At 42.6% G+C, this 16,244-nt stretch overlaps 1 protein-coding gene across 2 annotated transcripts in view; it reads right to left on the reverse strand.

Moving 5' to 3' along the window:
* Positions 1-12,246, reverse strand: part of LOC117459795 (placenta-specific protein 9-like) — a 50,817-nt gene extending 38,571 nt beyond the window's left edge. Inside the window, exons 1-2 of one of the 2 annotated variants that reach the window (XM_034100919.2) lie at positions 12,144-12,246; positions 11,971-12,053 (exon numbers count right to left, since the gene is read on the reverse strand). In XM_034100919.2, the coding sequence (XP_033956810.1) occupies positions 11,971-12,034 (64 nt within the window). In that variant the 5' untranslated portion in view covers positions 12,035-12,053; positions 12,144-12,246. Of the gene's footprint in view, positions 1-11,970 lie in introns of both variants that reach the window. The other variant, XM_034100918.1, reaches the window with a different exon arrangement.
* Between the last annotated feature and the right edge of the window lie 3,998 nt (positions 12,247-16,244).

The raw sequence follows: 16,244 nt of genomic DNA on the forward strand, positions 1-16,244 counted from the left end.
ATTATTGAATATGACCGGTAAGTTTCAAATTAGTCCGGTAAAATAAATTCTGCCCGGACATTTGACCGGCGAGAAAAAATCCTAGCGGAAACCCTGATATGTATATATTTATATAAATATATACAATTTCAGAATCAAGCAGAGCACTCTCATAATAACGTAACACTATCAGAGACTGGATATATCCCCCCCCCCTCTCTGGTCGCTACAATGTGGAAAATAAATTACGGGCCAAAAGTTTTATTTACAAGTATTAAAAGTAAGCAGAGGACACCAAACCAACTGACACCTGTCTGTCTGCTGCATCGACGCACACACTGTACCACACATACCTACACCACACACACGCATATACAGCTCCTAAAACAGGCTACAGCCGTGGTGTATTTTATTGTGAAGCACTAAATGGTTTTAGAAAAATATCGACTCTTTGTTTGTAGATATCTACTAAACTAAAGCAAAAAGAGTAGGCCTGTTCTACTGAGTGATATATATTATACACACTGCTCTACTTTCTGCACGGACATCACAGCTGTTCTCACTGTAAACATCGCGTCGCGATGAAAGCAGTTAATAAAATAATATCCAGGGGATGCATGCAGAGCTGTCATTGGCTGAGATAAGTCCGGCCGTGCGCCACGAGTCTTTGAAACATCTCTGTTGCCGGAAATGCATCCACGAAGCAGCCGTGGAGGACCGTGGAGGACCCATCAGTGTATCCTCGGTTATAGCTCCTCCAGAGAGCCTCCTCGACGCTCGATCCTCGGTCCTCGAAGTGCATTTAGAGAAATTAGATGTCCTTCAACATGGCGCGCTGAAATTCATTTCCGGGTCACTACCGGAGGACCGAGGAATCGAGGAGTCGAGGAGGGGGATTTGATGAAATTAGAAAGGGCCCGGCTCTCATCCTGTCTCTGTTTAGGAGAATGCTCGTAAACTGGACATTGAGGCGCGTTCAAGCTCAAACCTGCGGAGGTGTGTGCAGTGCTATTCACACAGTGCGTAATAACAGCCCTGGGCTCATTACGACCGGGGCCCTTTCTCATTTCATCAAATCCCCCTCCTCGACTCCTCGACTCCTCGGTCCTCCGGTAGTGACCCGGAAATGAATTTCAGCGTGCCATGTTGAAGGACATCTAATTTCTCTAAATGCACTTTGAGGACCGAGGATCGAGCGTCGAGGAGGCTCTCTGGAGGAGCTATAACCGAGGATACACTGATGGGTCCTCCACGGTCCTCCACGGCTGCTTTCGTGGATGCATTTCCGGCAACAGAGATGTTTCAAAGACTCGTGACGCACGGCCGGACTTATCTCAGCCAATGACAGCTCTGCATGCATCCCCTGGATATTATTTTATTAACTGCTTTCATCGCGACGCGATGTTTACAGTGAGAACAGCTGTGAGGTCCGTGCAGAAAGCAGAGCAGTGTGTATAATATATATCACTCAGTAGAACAGGCCTACTCTTTTTGCTTTAGTTTAGTAGATATCTACAAACAAAGAGTCGATATTTTTCTAAAACCATTTAGTGCTTCACAATAAAATACACCACGGCTGTAGCCTGTTTTAGGAGCTGTATATGCGTGTGTGTGGTGTAGGTGTGTGTGGTACAGTGTGTGGTCGATGCAGCAGACAGACAGGTGTCAGTTGGTTTGGTGTCCTCTGCTTACTTGTAAATAAAACTTTTGGCCCGTAATTTATTTTCCACATTGTAGTGACCAGAGAGGGGGGGGGGATATATCCAGTCTCTGATAGTGTTACGTTATTATGAGAGTGCTCTGCTTGATTCTGAAATTGTATATATTTATATAAATATATATATGTGTGCACTCAAAAAAACGATTATAGGTCTGAGTTACTCCAGTCTATCTATTTTGAGTTTGTTTGATGAAAAATATATATGTTTTGAACTGAACATATTTACATCTAATAGAACCAACATATTACTATGTGATTTTAAATTAACATGATTTGTTTACGTTGATGCAAGGGGGGAAACATAATTGGATTTAATTATACCAGCTAAAAAGCATGGCTTTTAAATGAGCAAGATTCACTTAGTTTGACCTGACGTGAATTGAATGCATTGGTTTAATGACACCTGCTAGTTTGAGACGCATGACGTAGTAATCTATCGCGCGAGGCACACCACGGAGGAAGACCGCAGCACACACGAGGGAAGACCGCAGCACACACGAGGGAAGACCACAGCACACACGAGGGAGACGACCCCCATGGTAAGTAGTCCTATCTAGATTAATTAATGTATTGACGAGGTCTACAAATATGAAACATCGTTGGTATATGAGGTGATATCATACACCTACCGTGAATATTGACCCGTGAAGTCAGCTAAATTGATGTTAAAGTGTTTCACAACTAGCGGCTAGCTAGCTAGCTAGCTAGCTTCTTGGCATATATCGTGCACGTTGCCTTGCTGCCATGAACTCTAACGCCATATTTCCATTTTTTTTTAAAAAGATGTCATAGTGCCTGCACGTTATATCAATTAGAAATAATAATACAACACTAAATGTATGTAAGGGCTAGTGGAGCAATAACTACTGGAATGCAGGGTGTAGTGCTGCCGGAGCAGCACTTCAGAAGCAACACTGCGACCAAAAGTCACTGAACTAGCAGCCAGGAAAGAGCAACAAACAACTTAGTAAGATACATAAAGAAAAAGTACATCTGTTTACAGGTGGCGCTAGACTTTTTCGCTGGATCTTAACATTTCCGTCAAAATCCATTATTACCCGTCGGTCTGTACAAGGGGGGGAGGGGAACTGTAGCGCTGTGGCGCCGTGTTATGCATGTCCAATGCACCTCGCGGGAGCGCGCACACTCCGCACAGCGTAAAGCAAAAACTGACAGAAGAATATTCGGTGTACTGGTTTACAGTACTGTTTCACATGGGTGTTGTTCAGAGATCTATCCATAGATTTAGTTCCTAATTTTGCTCTTAAAGTGCACCAGATTGATGCATTTAACTTCAACATGTAAAAATAATCTTAAACATAATTCACATTCGGCATAGAATTACCCTAATTTAGTCTAGCAATTAAAATAATAGGTTCTAGCCCAAATTATATTGCACTTGGAGTTGGCATACTACTTCAGATTAACCTAATCATGTCTGTTATTCACAGGTGCCCTGGGAACAAACCATAGACTTGACATTGCTGGCAACAGGGCAACCTCTTCTTACTGGTGGTAAGTAATCAGCATCTTTTTTTGTTTTTGTTATCAAGTTTGAAGTTTGTGCACATTGTAATCTTAAGAACTGCTTGACTTTGCTTGATTTACATCAGTAAATTACTAAAACATATAGGCGCATATAGGCTATGTTATGGTGGTTGCCATAACATATAATACAAATATTGTCTTTGATTTTCAGATTACAACAGTACATGTGGAACTGCAAAGATTGTGGTACGTCAGTGTCTTCTAGGTTCCTGTTGTTGAAGCATTTCAAACTAAGACATGGCCATTATGGTCGTAATTTTCGATATCCATGCGCCTATGCCACTTGTCCATGCACATTTAAGACTTGGAACAATCTTTTAAGTCACATTTACAGAGTCCATGCCAAACAAACATCACAGCAGCGTATAGAATTGTCGACATTTCACTGTCAGTTGTGCGCATGTAAATTAATTGCAACAGAGAAAGAATATTTCATTCATATAAATACACATTTGAGGAGGAATGAAACAGTGACATGTATGTTTCTAGGTTGTACATTCCAAACAAATATTCTTGGTACATTCAATTCGCATAAGTATAGGAAACATAACCCCCATACTCTAAAGGACTTAAAAACTGGTGTTGTTACTGGTGGTCCCTTGGCAGAGGCAGTCAGTTCTACAGACAACGTATGTAGTTATGCAGAATCAGATGATGACTTAGAAGTTTGTACGGGCACAGATGCAGACAGTGATATTGTTCTATAGAGGAATTGCCTAAATTAATTGAACATAAAGTTGCATCTGTTTTAATGAAGTTAGAAAATCTAGTTCATGTTCCAACCTCAGCAGTTGATGAAGTGCTTGGTGAACTTCACTACTTAATAAGCTCTGCAGCAATACCGGTGACTAGCAATATTGTATCTGATCTATTCAAGAATCATAAATTGCAAGTTGACGAGTCTATTATAAAAGAACTTTCTACTGCCGTATGCACAGGTAATCCTCTGGGAAAGCTATAGAGAAAAACGGGCCCCTGGGAACAGCCTATAAACGTAAGAAGTACTATACAAAACATTTAATGTTGTAGAGGCCAATTGAATTTATTCTTGACTCAAAGACAAAAAGGTCCTTTCAGTATATTCCATTACCTTAAATCTTTGCAGCAGTTGCTAGATCACAATGATGTCATAGACAAGGTTATTGAAAACCCACAAGAACACAGGTAAATGAAGGCCCTGTAGATAACCAGCAGCAGTACAAGTCCACAAGAGATGGTCAGCACTTCAAAGAAAATCTTTTTTTATCAGGGGAGAGGTTAAGAATCACTGTAACGCTGTATGTGGATGACTTTGAAATTTGTAATCCCTTGGGAACATCTCGAAAAACACACAAGCTGTGTGGTGTATACTGGATTCTAAGTAACCTACCCCCTGGGTCACATTCAGAACTGTCTTCCATTTACTTAGCTCTTTTGTGCAAGAGTGATGATATAAAGACATATGGCTATGGAAAAGTTTTAAACCCCCTTTTACAGGATTTGGTTACCTTGGAAAAGCAGGGTGTTTTCATTTCAAGTCTTGGTGAGTTTGTGAAAGGCACAGTCCAGTGTGTAATAGCAGACAATTTGGGAGCGCATGGAATAGGTGGCTTTGTGGAGAGTTTCTCAGGAGACTATTTTTGCAGGTTTTGTACAGGAAAGAAGTCGGAGATTCAGAGTGAACACGTTCAGTCAGGCACATTCAGTCTTAGAACCAAAGAAATCCATGAAGAGCATATTGAATCGGCAAAGGAAAATGGAAATAGCTGCTGTGGAGTAAAAAGAAATTGTGTTTTTTCAGAGCACCTTGCCTATTTTAACGTCACCAAAGGGTATCCTCCAGATATTGCACACGATTTATTTGAAGGTGTCATCCCAGTTGAGCTTGCATACTGCTTAGGTCTTTTGATCTCAAAAAAATATTTTACTTTAGAAAGCCTGAATGCAACAATTCTAAAATTTCCCTACAAGTGGGGAGATAAAACTAATCGCCCCCATGTAATACAGCGCACTTTCACATCCAAGAAGACAATTGGTGGCAATGCTCATGAAAAACTGGAGTTTGATCAGACTACTTCCATTTATGATAGGTCACTTGATACCTGAAGATGAACCGGCATGGCAGGTTGTCTTAGACCTCAAAGATATTGTAGAGCTTGCTGTTGCCCCTGTCCACACAGATACAACTATTGCATATCTAGAGGGTAAGATTTCAGATCATAGGCATAGATACTGTGAACTTTTTCCTGATGCAAGAATCTTGCCTAAACACCACTACATAGAGCATTATCCAGAAATGATCCGTTGCTTTGGGCCTTTAGTTGGTTTATGGACCATGCGATTTGAGTCCAAGCACAGCTTCTTCAAGCAAGTAGCAAGACACACAAACTGCTTTAAGAATGTGACATACTCACTGTCAGCTAAACATCAGTTAATGGTTGGCTATTACATGCATTCATCCAGTCTCAAGAAATCCAGCTTGGAGGTCACCAGTGTATCAACAGTGCCTGTTGATGTCCTTAATGAGGAAGTGGCATTATCAATCAAGAGGAAATACCCAGATGTGACAGAGGTTAATCTAGCCAAAAATGTCTCAAGTAATGGTTTAAACTACAGAAACGGAATGATAGTTGCTCATGGCTCTACTGGTGGGCTGCCAGAATTTGCTGAGATTCTTCAAATGTGTATTGTTAAGGACCAGTTAAGCTTCATTGTAAGGGTGTTATGTGCATGGTATAGGGACCATTTTAGAGCTTTTCAGTTGACCCCATCACCCAGTAAAGAGGTTGCCCTGATCGAGCTTGCAGAATTGGCGGATACATATCCACTTGCTGACTACATGGTTGGAGGGATCCGAATGGTAACCCTAAAAAGGCACATAATCGTCTGAGCTGTTAAGTATGTCATTAACATATTACTTATACACATATGGATTTCCTGCAAGTACTGAGCCATGTCTTCATTACACTCTCTGAAACTGTTTTTTTTTTCTCTTCAGGATGAATGATGGCTGGACCTGTGACACTGCGTGTTGTCTTTGAAGAGAATGATGCAAGAAAACTTATCCTCCAGTCAGGAATGCCGGCTTCTCTTGAAGATCTGACTATTGAGATCAAGACATTCTTTGGGTTGGATGATGTTGAATTTAGGATCCAGTACATGGATGTTGACTTTGACATCAACGAGTGAAATCAAAGACAAAAGTACTTTAAGACTGATCACCGTTCAAGCCCCGGTCCTCATATTCCAGCCATGTCCCTCAACTTCATATCCGGAATTAAATGACCCCTCCGTTTCATCAGGTGACACCAATGATACAGTAATACTGTCATCCTCTCCCGAGTCAAGATCATGCACCTGGCCGGATATATTTGTTATTCCCTCGTTTTCATTTGATACGGAGATGCAGCTTGAAAAAGGAAACCAAAACTTACAAGCAAATGGCACGCCACTTATTCCTGGCCCTAAGATGAAATCAGTCATTCTTGAAGGCCTATCAGAGAAAATGTTCAAGTACACAGCGTACCCCAACAATGCACAGATAAGCAATGTAGCTGAATCTTTGGTCAAGACCCATCCATGTTTGACAGAGCGAGGGTCCACAACAGGCTTTGAAGGTTGGAAGCAGAGCTTGAAGTACAAGATGGCAAACTTCCGTTCAAAGCTTGGCAAACTCGGCTGCCCTGAAATCTGTGTCAACTCCCTCAAGCACAAATCACAAGACCAGGGCAAGGCAGCCTTAAATGTGAAGAAACCAAAGAAGGCTGAAGTGAATTACTGTCCACTGCTTCCGAGAGGCGAAACAAAAGAAAGCCTTGAAAATGAAAGACTTGCACTGCTGACTGAGGTACAGAAGAGAAACAACCAGGTGGTTGTGAAGAAAAAAATGGAGAGGACCTTCTCATACCGACGACAAGAGGTTGTCCAGGACAAGCCACTGGTTGCAGATTTTAAAAGCAGATGGCCGGCTCTGTTTGAAATGAATGAAGTAAGTAATATGCCATTACATTTTGCACCATATGTTAATATCTTGACACTGGACATTTTGATTAAATGAGAATGGTTAACCAATTTTACTTTGTAAACTTTGTTGCCATCTTCATGTGTTTTCAGATCAACAGGGAGTTCATGCGAATTACCACTGTCCCTCTGACATCAAAATTCCTATCACAACTTGATGAGTGCTCTGACCAGCTGGTAAAAGTCTTCATCAACAAAGGAGGTGCTGCAGGAAAAGAAATCAGAAGCACCATTGCAGTCATGGATAGGGTAAATTATTCTGCTTTATTAATCTATCAAACTTAATCTTTACAGTCAGAACAGCACAATTTCCTATGGATTTTATTTGTCATGTGGTATGGGTTGTAGTATTAGTGAAATAGTGTAAGAGCCATTCTCCATTCATTTGTCTGTGTTGTGCAATGTCAGAGGTTCTGTTGAGGTCAGACTGGGGAACACAGGCAGGCAGGACACGGCACTCTATGGATGGGGTTTAATGAGAGATCCGGGACAGGTGGCTAAGGCGGTGGGGCAGGCATGCTGGCTGATAGGGGGGGGGGGGGGGGGGCTGGCAGGTAGGGGAGCAGGTAGGCTGGCAGGTAGGAACCAGAGGTGGCAGGCAGAGATCACTATTAGTAACCAGGTCACAGATACACAAAATATAAAAAAGCCAGCGCAACTAAAGTGAGAGTAGCAAACTACAATCTGGCGAGGAGTGGTTGAAAAGCCAGGGTTGATACTGCATGGTGGTGATAAGAGAGATGATGGACCACTGATGGATGCATCAAAACGAGCCTGCAGCCACGCCCACTCATCGAGACAGCCAGAGGGGAGAGCTAAGTGTAGGGCATGTCAGGTTCAACACTAATTTTCAATTGATCTATCTATTCTTCCTTTCTGCAGAGTGATGACATTGAAGTAAGACGGGAGTGCATCCTCAAATGTCTCTGTACATACCTCCATGAGGACAGTGGAAAACTTGTTGGGGAGTATTTGGTAAGTCATTTTAATCTTATTTTGAATTCATTACCTTGGCGGAGAGTAATATTTCCGGTCGCATGTATGGATTTGTCTGTTAGTCTGCAGGATTACACAAAAAGTACCAGACCAATTTTCATGAAACTCAGTGGAAGGGTGTAGCATGGGTTAACGAAGAACCCATTTTTGGAGCGGATCCGAATCACGGGGCAGATCCCCAAATTAAAACAAAACAGCTCCCTGTGTGGGGGCACTAGAGACACAAGGTTAAGCCTGGGGTGTGTGGGGGGAGAGCACGGAGTGCACCGAACCACTGGCTGCGACACGAGGAGGGCGCCACAGAGGCCGGTGGGAGGGGGGTTGAAACGGCCATATCTTAACGTGGGAAGGTCACAGACACGGGCATAAAGCTCTTGACCTAACAAATGCAGTAATACCAAACATGTCCTGCTCGCACGCACGCGCACAGAGCCACAAATGCATTCATGCTCTCTGCCCCATTTCTAGTTTAAATTATTGTGGTGACCATGAAAAAGGAGTCATCAGTAAAATAAAATGGTTTATTAAACAACAAAACTAAAATAGACACGACACCGAAACACTCTCGAATACACAGACTGGGAAGCGCAGTAAATAGACACATGAGGGAGCGACAGACAGAACAAGAAATATGGTCCTTTTTTATGTACAAGCAGGACCGCCCCCCCGGCAGTTCCACCAATTAGAACCCCCTTGCCAGTTAGCTACATTATTATGCAGATGTCTTAGTGTTCAAAGGTGTTCACATTTTTTGGACCCTTACAATCTGATCAGTGCATGGCTTCATCATTTTCTGTTTGTGTTCCACAGAGCGGTGACATTGCTGAGGCCAAGAAGAAGATTGCAGAGACAGTGATGGGAATCTATGTCATCCGAAAAGAGGGAGTGGATATCACAGAAAAGCCTGAGGACATCGGAATTGCCATAGAGGGTGTAGTAGTTCTGAATGACCTGGGAAATGTGGCCTGTGCATGTGCCTTGCTGTTTGGATTGATTTATGCACTTAAGCTGAGCTACCCATCAAACCTTAAGTTCACCTTAGAAGTCTTCCAAAAGTTGTTGATGAACCTGGATGGAAACAAGCTTTCAACCAAAGTGCAAGCGCTCAAAATCAAAATGGCTCAATGAGCCCAATGTAATAGCTGATGTTGTACAGTTTCTCTGTTAGGAATGTTTTTGAGGGTCAGTTATGTTAAGTGTTTTCAGACATTTGCTATTTTAAATGGGAACATTGGATGTCATAGTTGTTGTTCTCTATGTACAAAGTCTTTAAATGTACCTACCAGAATCTGCCCATGTACCCCAGAGGTTTCTCCATGCACCTGAGGTTCCTGCATTAGGGGCAGAGTGAGTCCTCCAGGATATCACTCACTCACACACTGGCCGTTTCTCAATGTCGAGTACACCTGCTGCAGAGCCACTATTTCAAGTATACTACTTAATCGAGTGGCGTCGAAGGACTGTTTAAATGCATGTTAAATGCCCAGCATTCGGCGCCACTTGATTACGTAGTATACTTGAAATAGTGGCTCTGCAGCATGTGTACTCGACATTGAGAAACGGCCACTCTCTCTCTCACTCTCTCCCTCTCACTCACTCACTTTATGCAGGTGGAGTAAGAAAGAGCTCATACAGTCTAAGCCTGACAATTGGCTTATAGGGTAATTTGCTTGTATACATTCCTAACAAGGTTCTCTGTTAGGAATGTTTTTGAGTTATGTCTAATGTTTTCAGACATTTGCTATTTTAAGGAACATTTCTGATACTCTTAGAATTATATTTTTGATACCATTTGTGAGGTTCAGTTTTATAATGTGTATAATGTGTTTTAATCAGAGAGAGACAATGTTAACTTCTCATTTTGTGATAATAAAGGTTTTTATTAGCACAATTGTGTTTCTGTGACTTAATGGTTCTGTTAGACTAAATTGAGTGTTATCAGCATATTATAATTATGTGACAAAATTCCATGCAATTGAATTAAATAGAACCAACATGGTAAACACATGTTAGTTAAGCTAAAGTAACATATGTCAACCTGAAGTATTAATTTTGCATTGGATGAATGAGATTAACATGTGTTGGGTTAACTAAAGTAAAAGATGTCAACCTGAAGTATTAATTTTACATTGGATGAATGAGATAAATATGTGTTGGGTTAACAACAGTGAATCATGTATTATGTACATATTTCATTTAAATTAGAGTAACATAATGTAATTGCGTGGAATTTTGTCACGTAATTAAATCATGTTGGTTTAACAAATCTTTTTTTTGAGTGTACACAGGGGGGCATTTCACACCTACCTGATAACACACATCAAATAATGGGAGGCGGGACATGGGAGGCGGGACTTAGCTCATTGACCAATGGGAGACGGACTTAGCTCATTTGCATAAGTAGGGAGAGGTGTGACCTGTCACACCACCTGTCACTTTTTTGACGAAAGCGGTATGGTTACTACTATGTTAATCAGGTTCATGTTATTGTTTCACGTTTAGTTCATAGCCCAGGTTAGATTTATGTTTAGTCAAGTCTTTTTGTTCACCTGTCTAGTCCTGTCATTGCACTTCATGTTTTATTTTGTACTTACCTCTGGTCTCATTTCAGCTCCCCTTACTTCCTCCCTTTGTGTGTTTTCCCGCCATCGTCAGTGTCTGCCCCGCCCCTGATTGTTTCCACCTGTTCCCCCTTACCTCATGTATAAATAGTCCTGTCTCCCTTTGTCCTGTGCCAGTTCGTCTTGTGCCTTGTGCCATTTAGAGAGCCAGCTTGTCTCGCCCAGAGATTATTGTATTTTGTGACCACAGTCAAGTTTATTTAGTTTGTAATTTGCTTTGCTACGTTTTGCCTCTTAGGAGTGATTTTTTGTTTGAACTTTATACTTTTCCAAAGTAAAGACTATTTTGAACAAACTTTCTTTTGAGTCGTGCGTTTGAGTCCAAGTGTCTGTAAGGGTCCTAACACATATAGGGTGCATTTCTCATTTTCTTTCCATTGCAGATTAATTGTTTCTGACTTACATATCCAATACTATATTTTTGCAGGGAGGTGGCTTAAAAAAAGATGTTAAACAACTACTGCTTCTATCTTTCTATATAACTATATTTAAATTAGATTAAGTGTGTGTGTGTGTGTGTGTGTGTGTGTGTGTGTGTGTGTGTGTGTGTGTGTGTGTGTGTGTGTGTGTGTGTGTGTGTGTGTGTGTGTGTGTGTGTGTGTGTTCACTTTGCCTCCTGCAGTTGGTCATTCCTGCAGTATGCAGTCAGAGTAATTCACACTTGAGGCTGTCCCTCGCAGATTTGGCTCTCGAGGATTGACTCACATTTCTGTGATTTTCCGTTGGACTTTAGTAATACTGGTAAACACTCTGGTTAGGAGCGGGCAGAAGAACATGAAGAGTGACTGTTTTCAAACTATGTCGACACACTTTGAAATTAGAAGCAGATGTGCTGAAAACACACACACGTATGGACATTAACTCCCATGATGTCCGGTGTTTCTCTACACACACATCTGTGCAATAGATCAGATGTGTTGCAACACAGACATAATGTATGTACAAGGCATGACTGGCACCATAATATATTTTAACTGCACAACATAAGTCATCTTTATAGTCAATCACCACACCTTCATCACAGCTGACCCACTCAGTTCCCAGCTGTCTGACCTTTGACCCCTCCCTCCCCCCTCCCTCCTTTCAACACCCAGCTACATCTCTTACCTGCAGCAGCGTAGCCAATCAGAATGAAGATGAGTCCAACCGAGGAAGTGAAGAAGCCGGTCATGATGAACCCTGGCGAGCAGCTGAAGAGTGTAGCGTGTTTAAGAGATAAAACACAAAATACAGAAGAATCTGCTCTGATTTAGACTGAAAGCAAAAATATTTCTCCTCACCCTCTCTCCCCCTCTCCCTCTTTGCCCTGCACGCTCTCCTGCTCTCTTATCCTTCCCACGTTGACTCGGTTGCACCCAGTTTTCTAATGAAAACAGGAATTGCAGAACAAAAAGCTCAGTATCTGGGAGGGGGCGGGGGGATGTTCTGGGGAGGGGTCTCAGATCGGAGTTCAACCATAGGCTGGCTTCAGAACTGGTGAACTGTGCTTGGTTCGTCATGTGGTGTTAGATTGTTGTTGAATTTGTGATGATTGGCATCAAAATGCAGTTCTTAATTTTATGAAAAAAAGGAAAAATCTATTAATAATTCTTTTTTTACTTTTTTTCTTTTCAACAAAAAAGTCAAATCAATCCATTTACTATTAAAATATTTTAAAGTTAATATTATCTAATTCTAACATCTTAAATGGGAGTATTTACTGTATTTTTTTTTAATCCTGTATGACAATCAAGTGATTATCTTTGAGTTTTGGACAAACAAAACACCTGAGGATGTCATATTGCGCATATCGGCAGGAAGTCAGAGATATCAACATCCATTCAGCAGCAGAGAAGGCCCTTTATGATCACAATGATTGGTTCCTGTTATTGTCACTGAATTTACTTTTCTCTCTCTGGCTCTGTCTCTGCAACTCACACACCTACCAACACACACCTCTAAAAAACACACCTTCCCACACACACACAAACAGAGCCTGGCTTAATGAAGATAACCACATTCACTGCGTAACGTCTTGGCTGTCTTCGGCCTCCGGCTCTCGTCTGGCCTCTTAAGCAGATATTCAGGTTAAGCAGCAGAAAATAAAAATGGAGGAAAAGCGAGTGAAGGGATCACAGGAGAGAGGAGGGTTCTGTTGGTCAGTGGATAGAACTGTGAGCTGTGTCCGGGTCCTCGGCAGTAAGTCGGACCCATTTCCGGTGAGGGTTGGCCTCCGCCAGGGCTGCGCTTTGTCACCAATCCTGTTTGTAATATACATGGATCGGATTTCGAGGCGTAGTCGTGGGGGAGGGGGTCTGTATTTCGGTGGACTAAGGATTGCACCACTGCTTTTTGCAGATGATGTGGTTCTAATGGCTTCATCGGTCTGCGACCTTCAGCACTCACTGGATCGGTTCGCAACCGAGTGTGAAGCGGCTGGGATGAGGATCAGCACCTCCAAATCTGAGGCCATGGTTCTCAGCAGGAAACCGAGGGACTGTCCACTCCAGGTAGGGAATGAGTCCTTACCCCAAGTGAAGGAGTTCAAGTATCTCGGGGTCTTGTTCTCGAGTGAGGGAAAAATGGAGCGTGAGATGGGCCGGAGAATCGGAGCAGCGGGAGCGGTACTGCAGTCGCTTTACCGCACCGTTGTGACGAAAAGGGAGCTGAGCCAGAAGGCAAAGCTCTCTGTCTACCGGGCCATTTTCGTTCCTACCCTCACCTATGGTCATGAAGGATGGGTCATGACCGAAAGAACGAGATCGCGGATACAAGCGGCCGAGATGGGTTTTCTCCGCAGGGTGGCTGGTGTCTCCCTTAGGGATAAGGTGAGAAGTTCGGTCATCAGGGAGGGACTCGGAGTTGAGCCGCTCCTCCTTCGCGTCAAAAGGAGCCAGTTGAGGTAGTTCGGGCACCTAGTTAGGATGCCACCTGGGCGCCTCCCTTGGGAGGTGTTCCAGGCACGTCCAGCTGGGAAGAGACCAAGGGTTAGACCTAGGACCAGGTTGAGGGATTATATCTCTTCGCTGGCCTGGGAGTCAGAGCTGGTTGATGTCGCCAGGGAAAAGAAAGTTTGGGGCTCTCTGCTGAAACTGCTACCCCCGCGACCCAACCACGGATAAGCGGGAGAAGATGGATGGATGGAATTTAACTCCAGCTCTTGATACAGGTTCGGGAAAGCCCCATGAGCTTCTCGCTGTAGAGTGAAAATGGAACGCACACGCTATATGTTGTTTGTTTATATCACGCGGTCTGTTCTTCTTCTCTCGGTGTATCACGCAGTCTGTCTTCCGGTTGTTGCCTCTTTCGAATGACGAATACACACTACCGCCGCCTGCTGGTAAGGAGAGTTATCGCCACTCACGCATGCGCAGTTCGTACGTGGTACTTGGCCGTCGGCTGAAGTCTTTGCGGTGTGTTCCAGTGCGATTGTTGGCCAGGACGCAGGAGACGTGAGGCGACACAGCAGTCAGGTCCGTCCAAGCCCCCAGGAAGTGCGCTGGACACTAATGAACATATTCGTTGTGTCCAAACGGCGGTACTACAATTTTCGTCACTGGGCCCAGAAAGACTTTTTCCCATTGACTAACATTGGGAAAGAGACATCTGTAAATCAGTGGATCTATTTTTAAAACCAAATAAACTACCCAGGATTAACTGTTTTATAGCCAATCAGAGTGATTTCTTTTGTCGACTGCCTTTGGCCGACTGCCCGCCAATTCAACATGTTGAATCGGCGAAAAGGCGTCGGCCCGGCTGAAAAGACCCGACAGTGCGGGACACACCAATCTGAGTAGGGTGTGTCGACGCTCATTTTCGGTCAGACGCCCACCGACGCCGATAATTGGCCTGGTGTGTCCGTGCCTTTATACATCCATGGGTCCGTCGGGACGTGTTCTTTGGTGTCAGTTTGGTGTGTAGGGGCCTTTACATATACCCTCAAAAGGTGAATTCAATCTATTTTAGTTCTGAATTATTAAAAAAACTCATTTATTTTTTAAATTACTCATGCAACAGGGACAGCGTACAATAGCATTGCTCCTGTCCCTTTACGGACATTACATAGTCCCGGTAAAAAAGAAGATTATATAAACATTTTCAAACTAAATCAAAGTGAAGTGGTTTATGCAGAAAAATAATGTACACGTTTGTTTTATGTTGGAACACCAAAGCACTGCACCGTTAGGTCTTATTAAAAACATGCAAAACAGAAGTAAACAATACAATTAATGCAATAAAACTGAGTTATAAATGTTAAATGTGGGGCATTAATAGCGGCTAAATATTGTGATTTGCAGCAAGCTGCAACATCTGGTTCTGATTGTATCGAAGTCTATGAGAAAATGAGAAAACTCTTGGACCTGACAAGTTGACTCTAGTAGGAGTTAGACAAGGAGTTATTTTTTACATTTTAAATATAAATGAAAATAGAGTTTTCAATTAAGTTTACCCTCTAATTGCAGTTTGTTAAATATGGGTACTTTTAGGCTACATTGTCTAGAACCCACAATCCTCAAAATGGAATGGATCATTGAAAATAGATCATGAAATTATTATTGCTATTTCAAATGTTTTCGTTTTTCATTATCACATGAATTTGTAGCAGAGATGAAAGAGTATTTTAAACCAGTATGATATTAAATGTGAATGTGTGTCAAGGTTCATCTCCGATCAGGTAGTACCTGGTGAAGAACAGAGTGTCTGCCTGCACACAGAGCCAGATGATCCTGGCATCAGAGTTTGGGTGTCACGCTGATCCGTGGTGTGACAGACTGCTGGAGGCGGAGTCACCTTCATTCCGGCTATTCCTGTCCAGTTCACCTCTGTGAGCTGTCTGTTTGTCTGCTGCTTTAGTTCAAAATGCCTACCAGTATGATGATGTCCTCACAAGCAGGGTGAAATTGAGACCCTCATCTTCCCCTTCATCGTTTTATCCTGTCAAACCATTATCTTCTTTTGAACAAAGAGCTCATTAACCTTGTTGTTGCCAAGAAGAGAGCTCAGCTCCCTCAACCTGTCTGGCCCCTGGCAAACACAGTGTTCCTGACACTTTTTAAATCTAATTTGGATGAGGTGTGTAGTTGTTAGTGTGTGTACGCTCTGAATCTATCAAAAGAATCCAAGCTCAACGCTTTGCTTTTAAAACAAGTCATTAGTTGACCTTTGGTTTCCTCTGACTGTGTCCTAATCCTATTGTAAGATTTGCTGTATTTACAGAAACAACAGCTTGACTGATAGGACTCCTCCAAGTTTTTGGAGGTTTGTCATGTGGTCAGCTTGGGGGAAAACTGGGTGGGTTGTCCCATTCGTTCTTGCTATTATGTCTTTAATAGTCAATATTATTTTGGTTCATTTGCATAGAAGTTATCTTATAAATGTTTACATTTGGTATGTCTAAATGT

Source organism: Pseudochaenichthys georgianus, chromosome 15 (assembly GCF_902827115.2).
Source record: "Pseudochaenichthys georgianus chromosome 15, fPseGeo1.2, whole genome shotgun sequence".
Lineage (NCBI taxonomy): Eukaryota > Metazoa > Chordata > Actinopteri > Perciformes > Channichthyidae > Pseudochaenichthys > Pseudochaenichthys georgianus.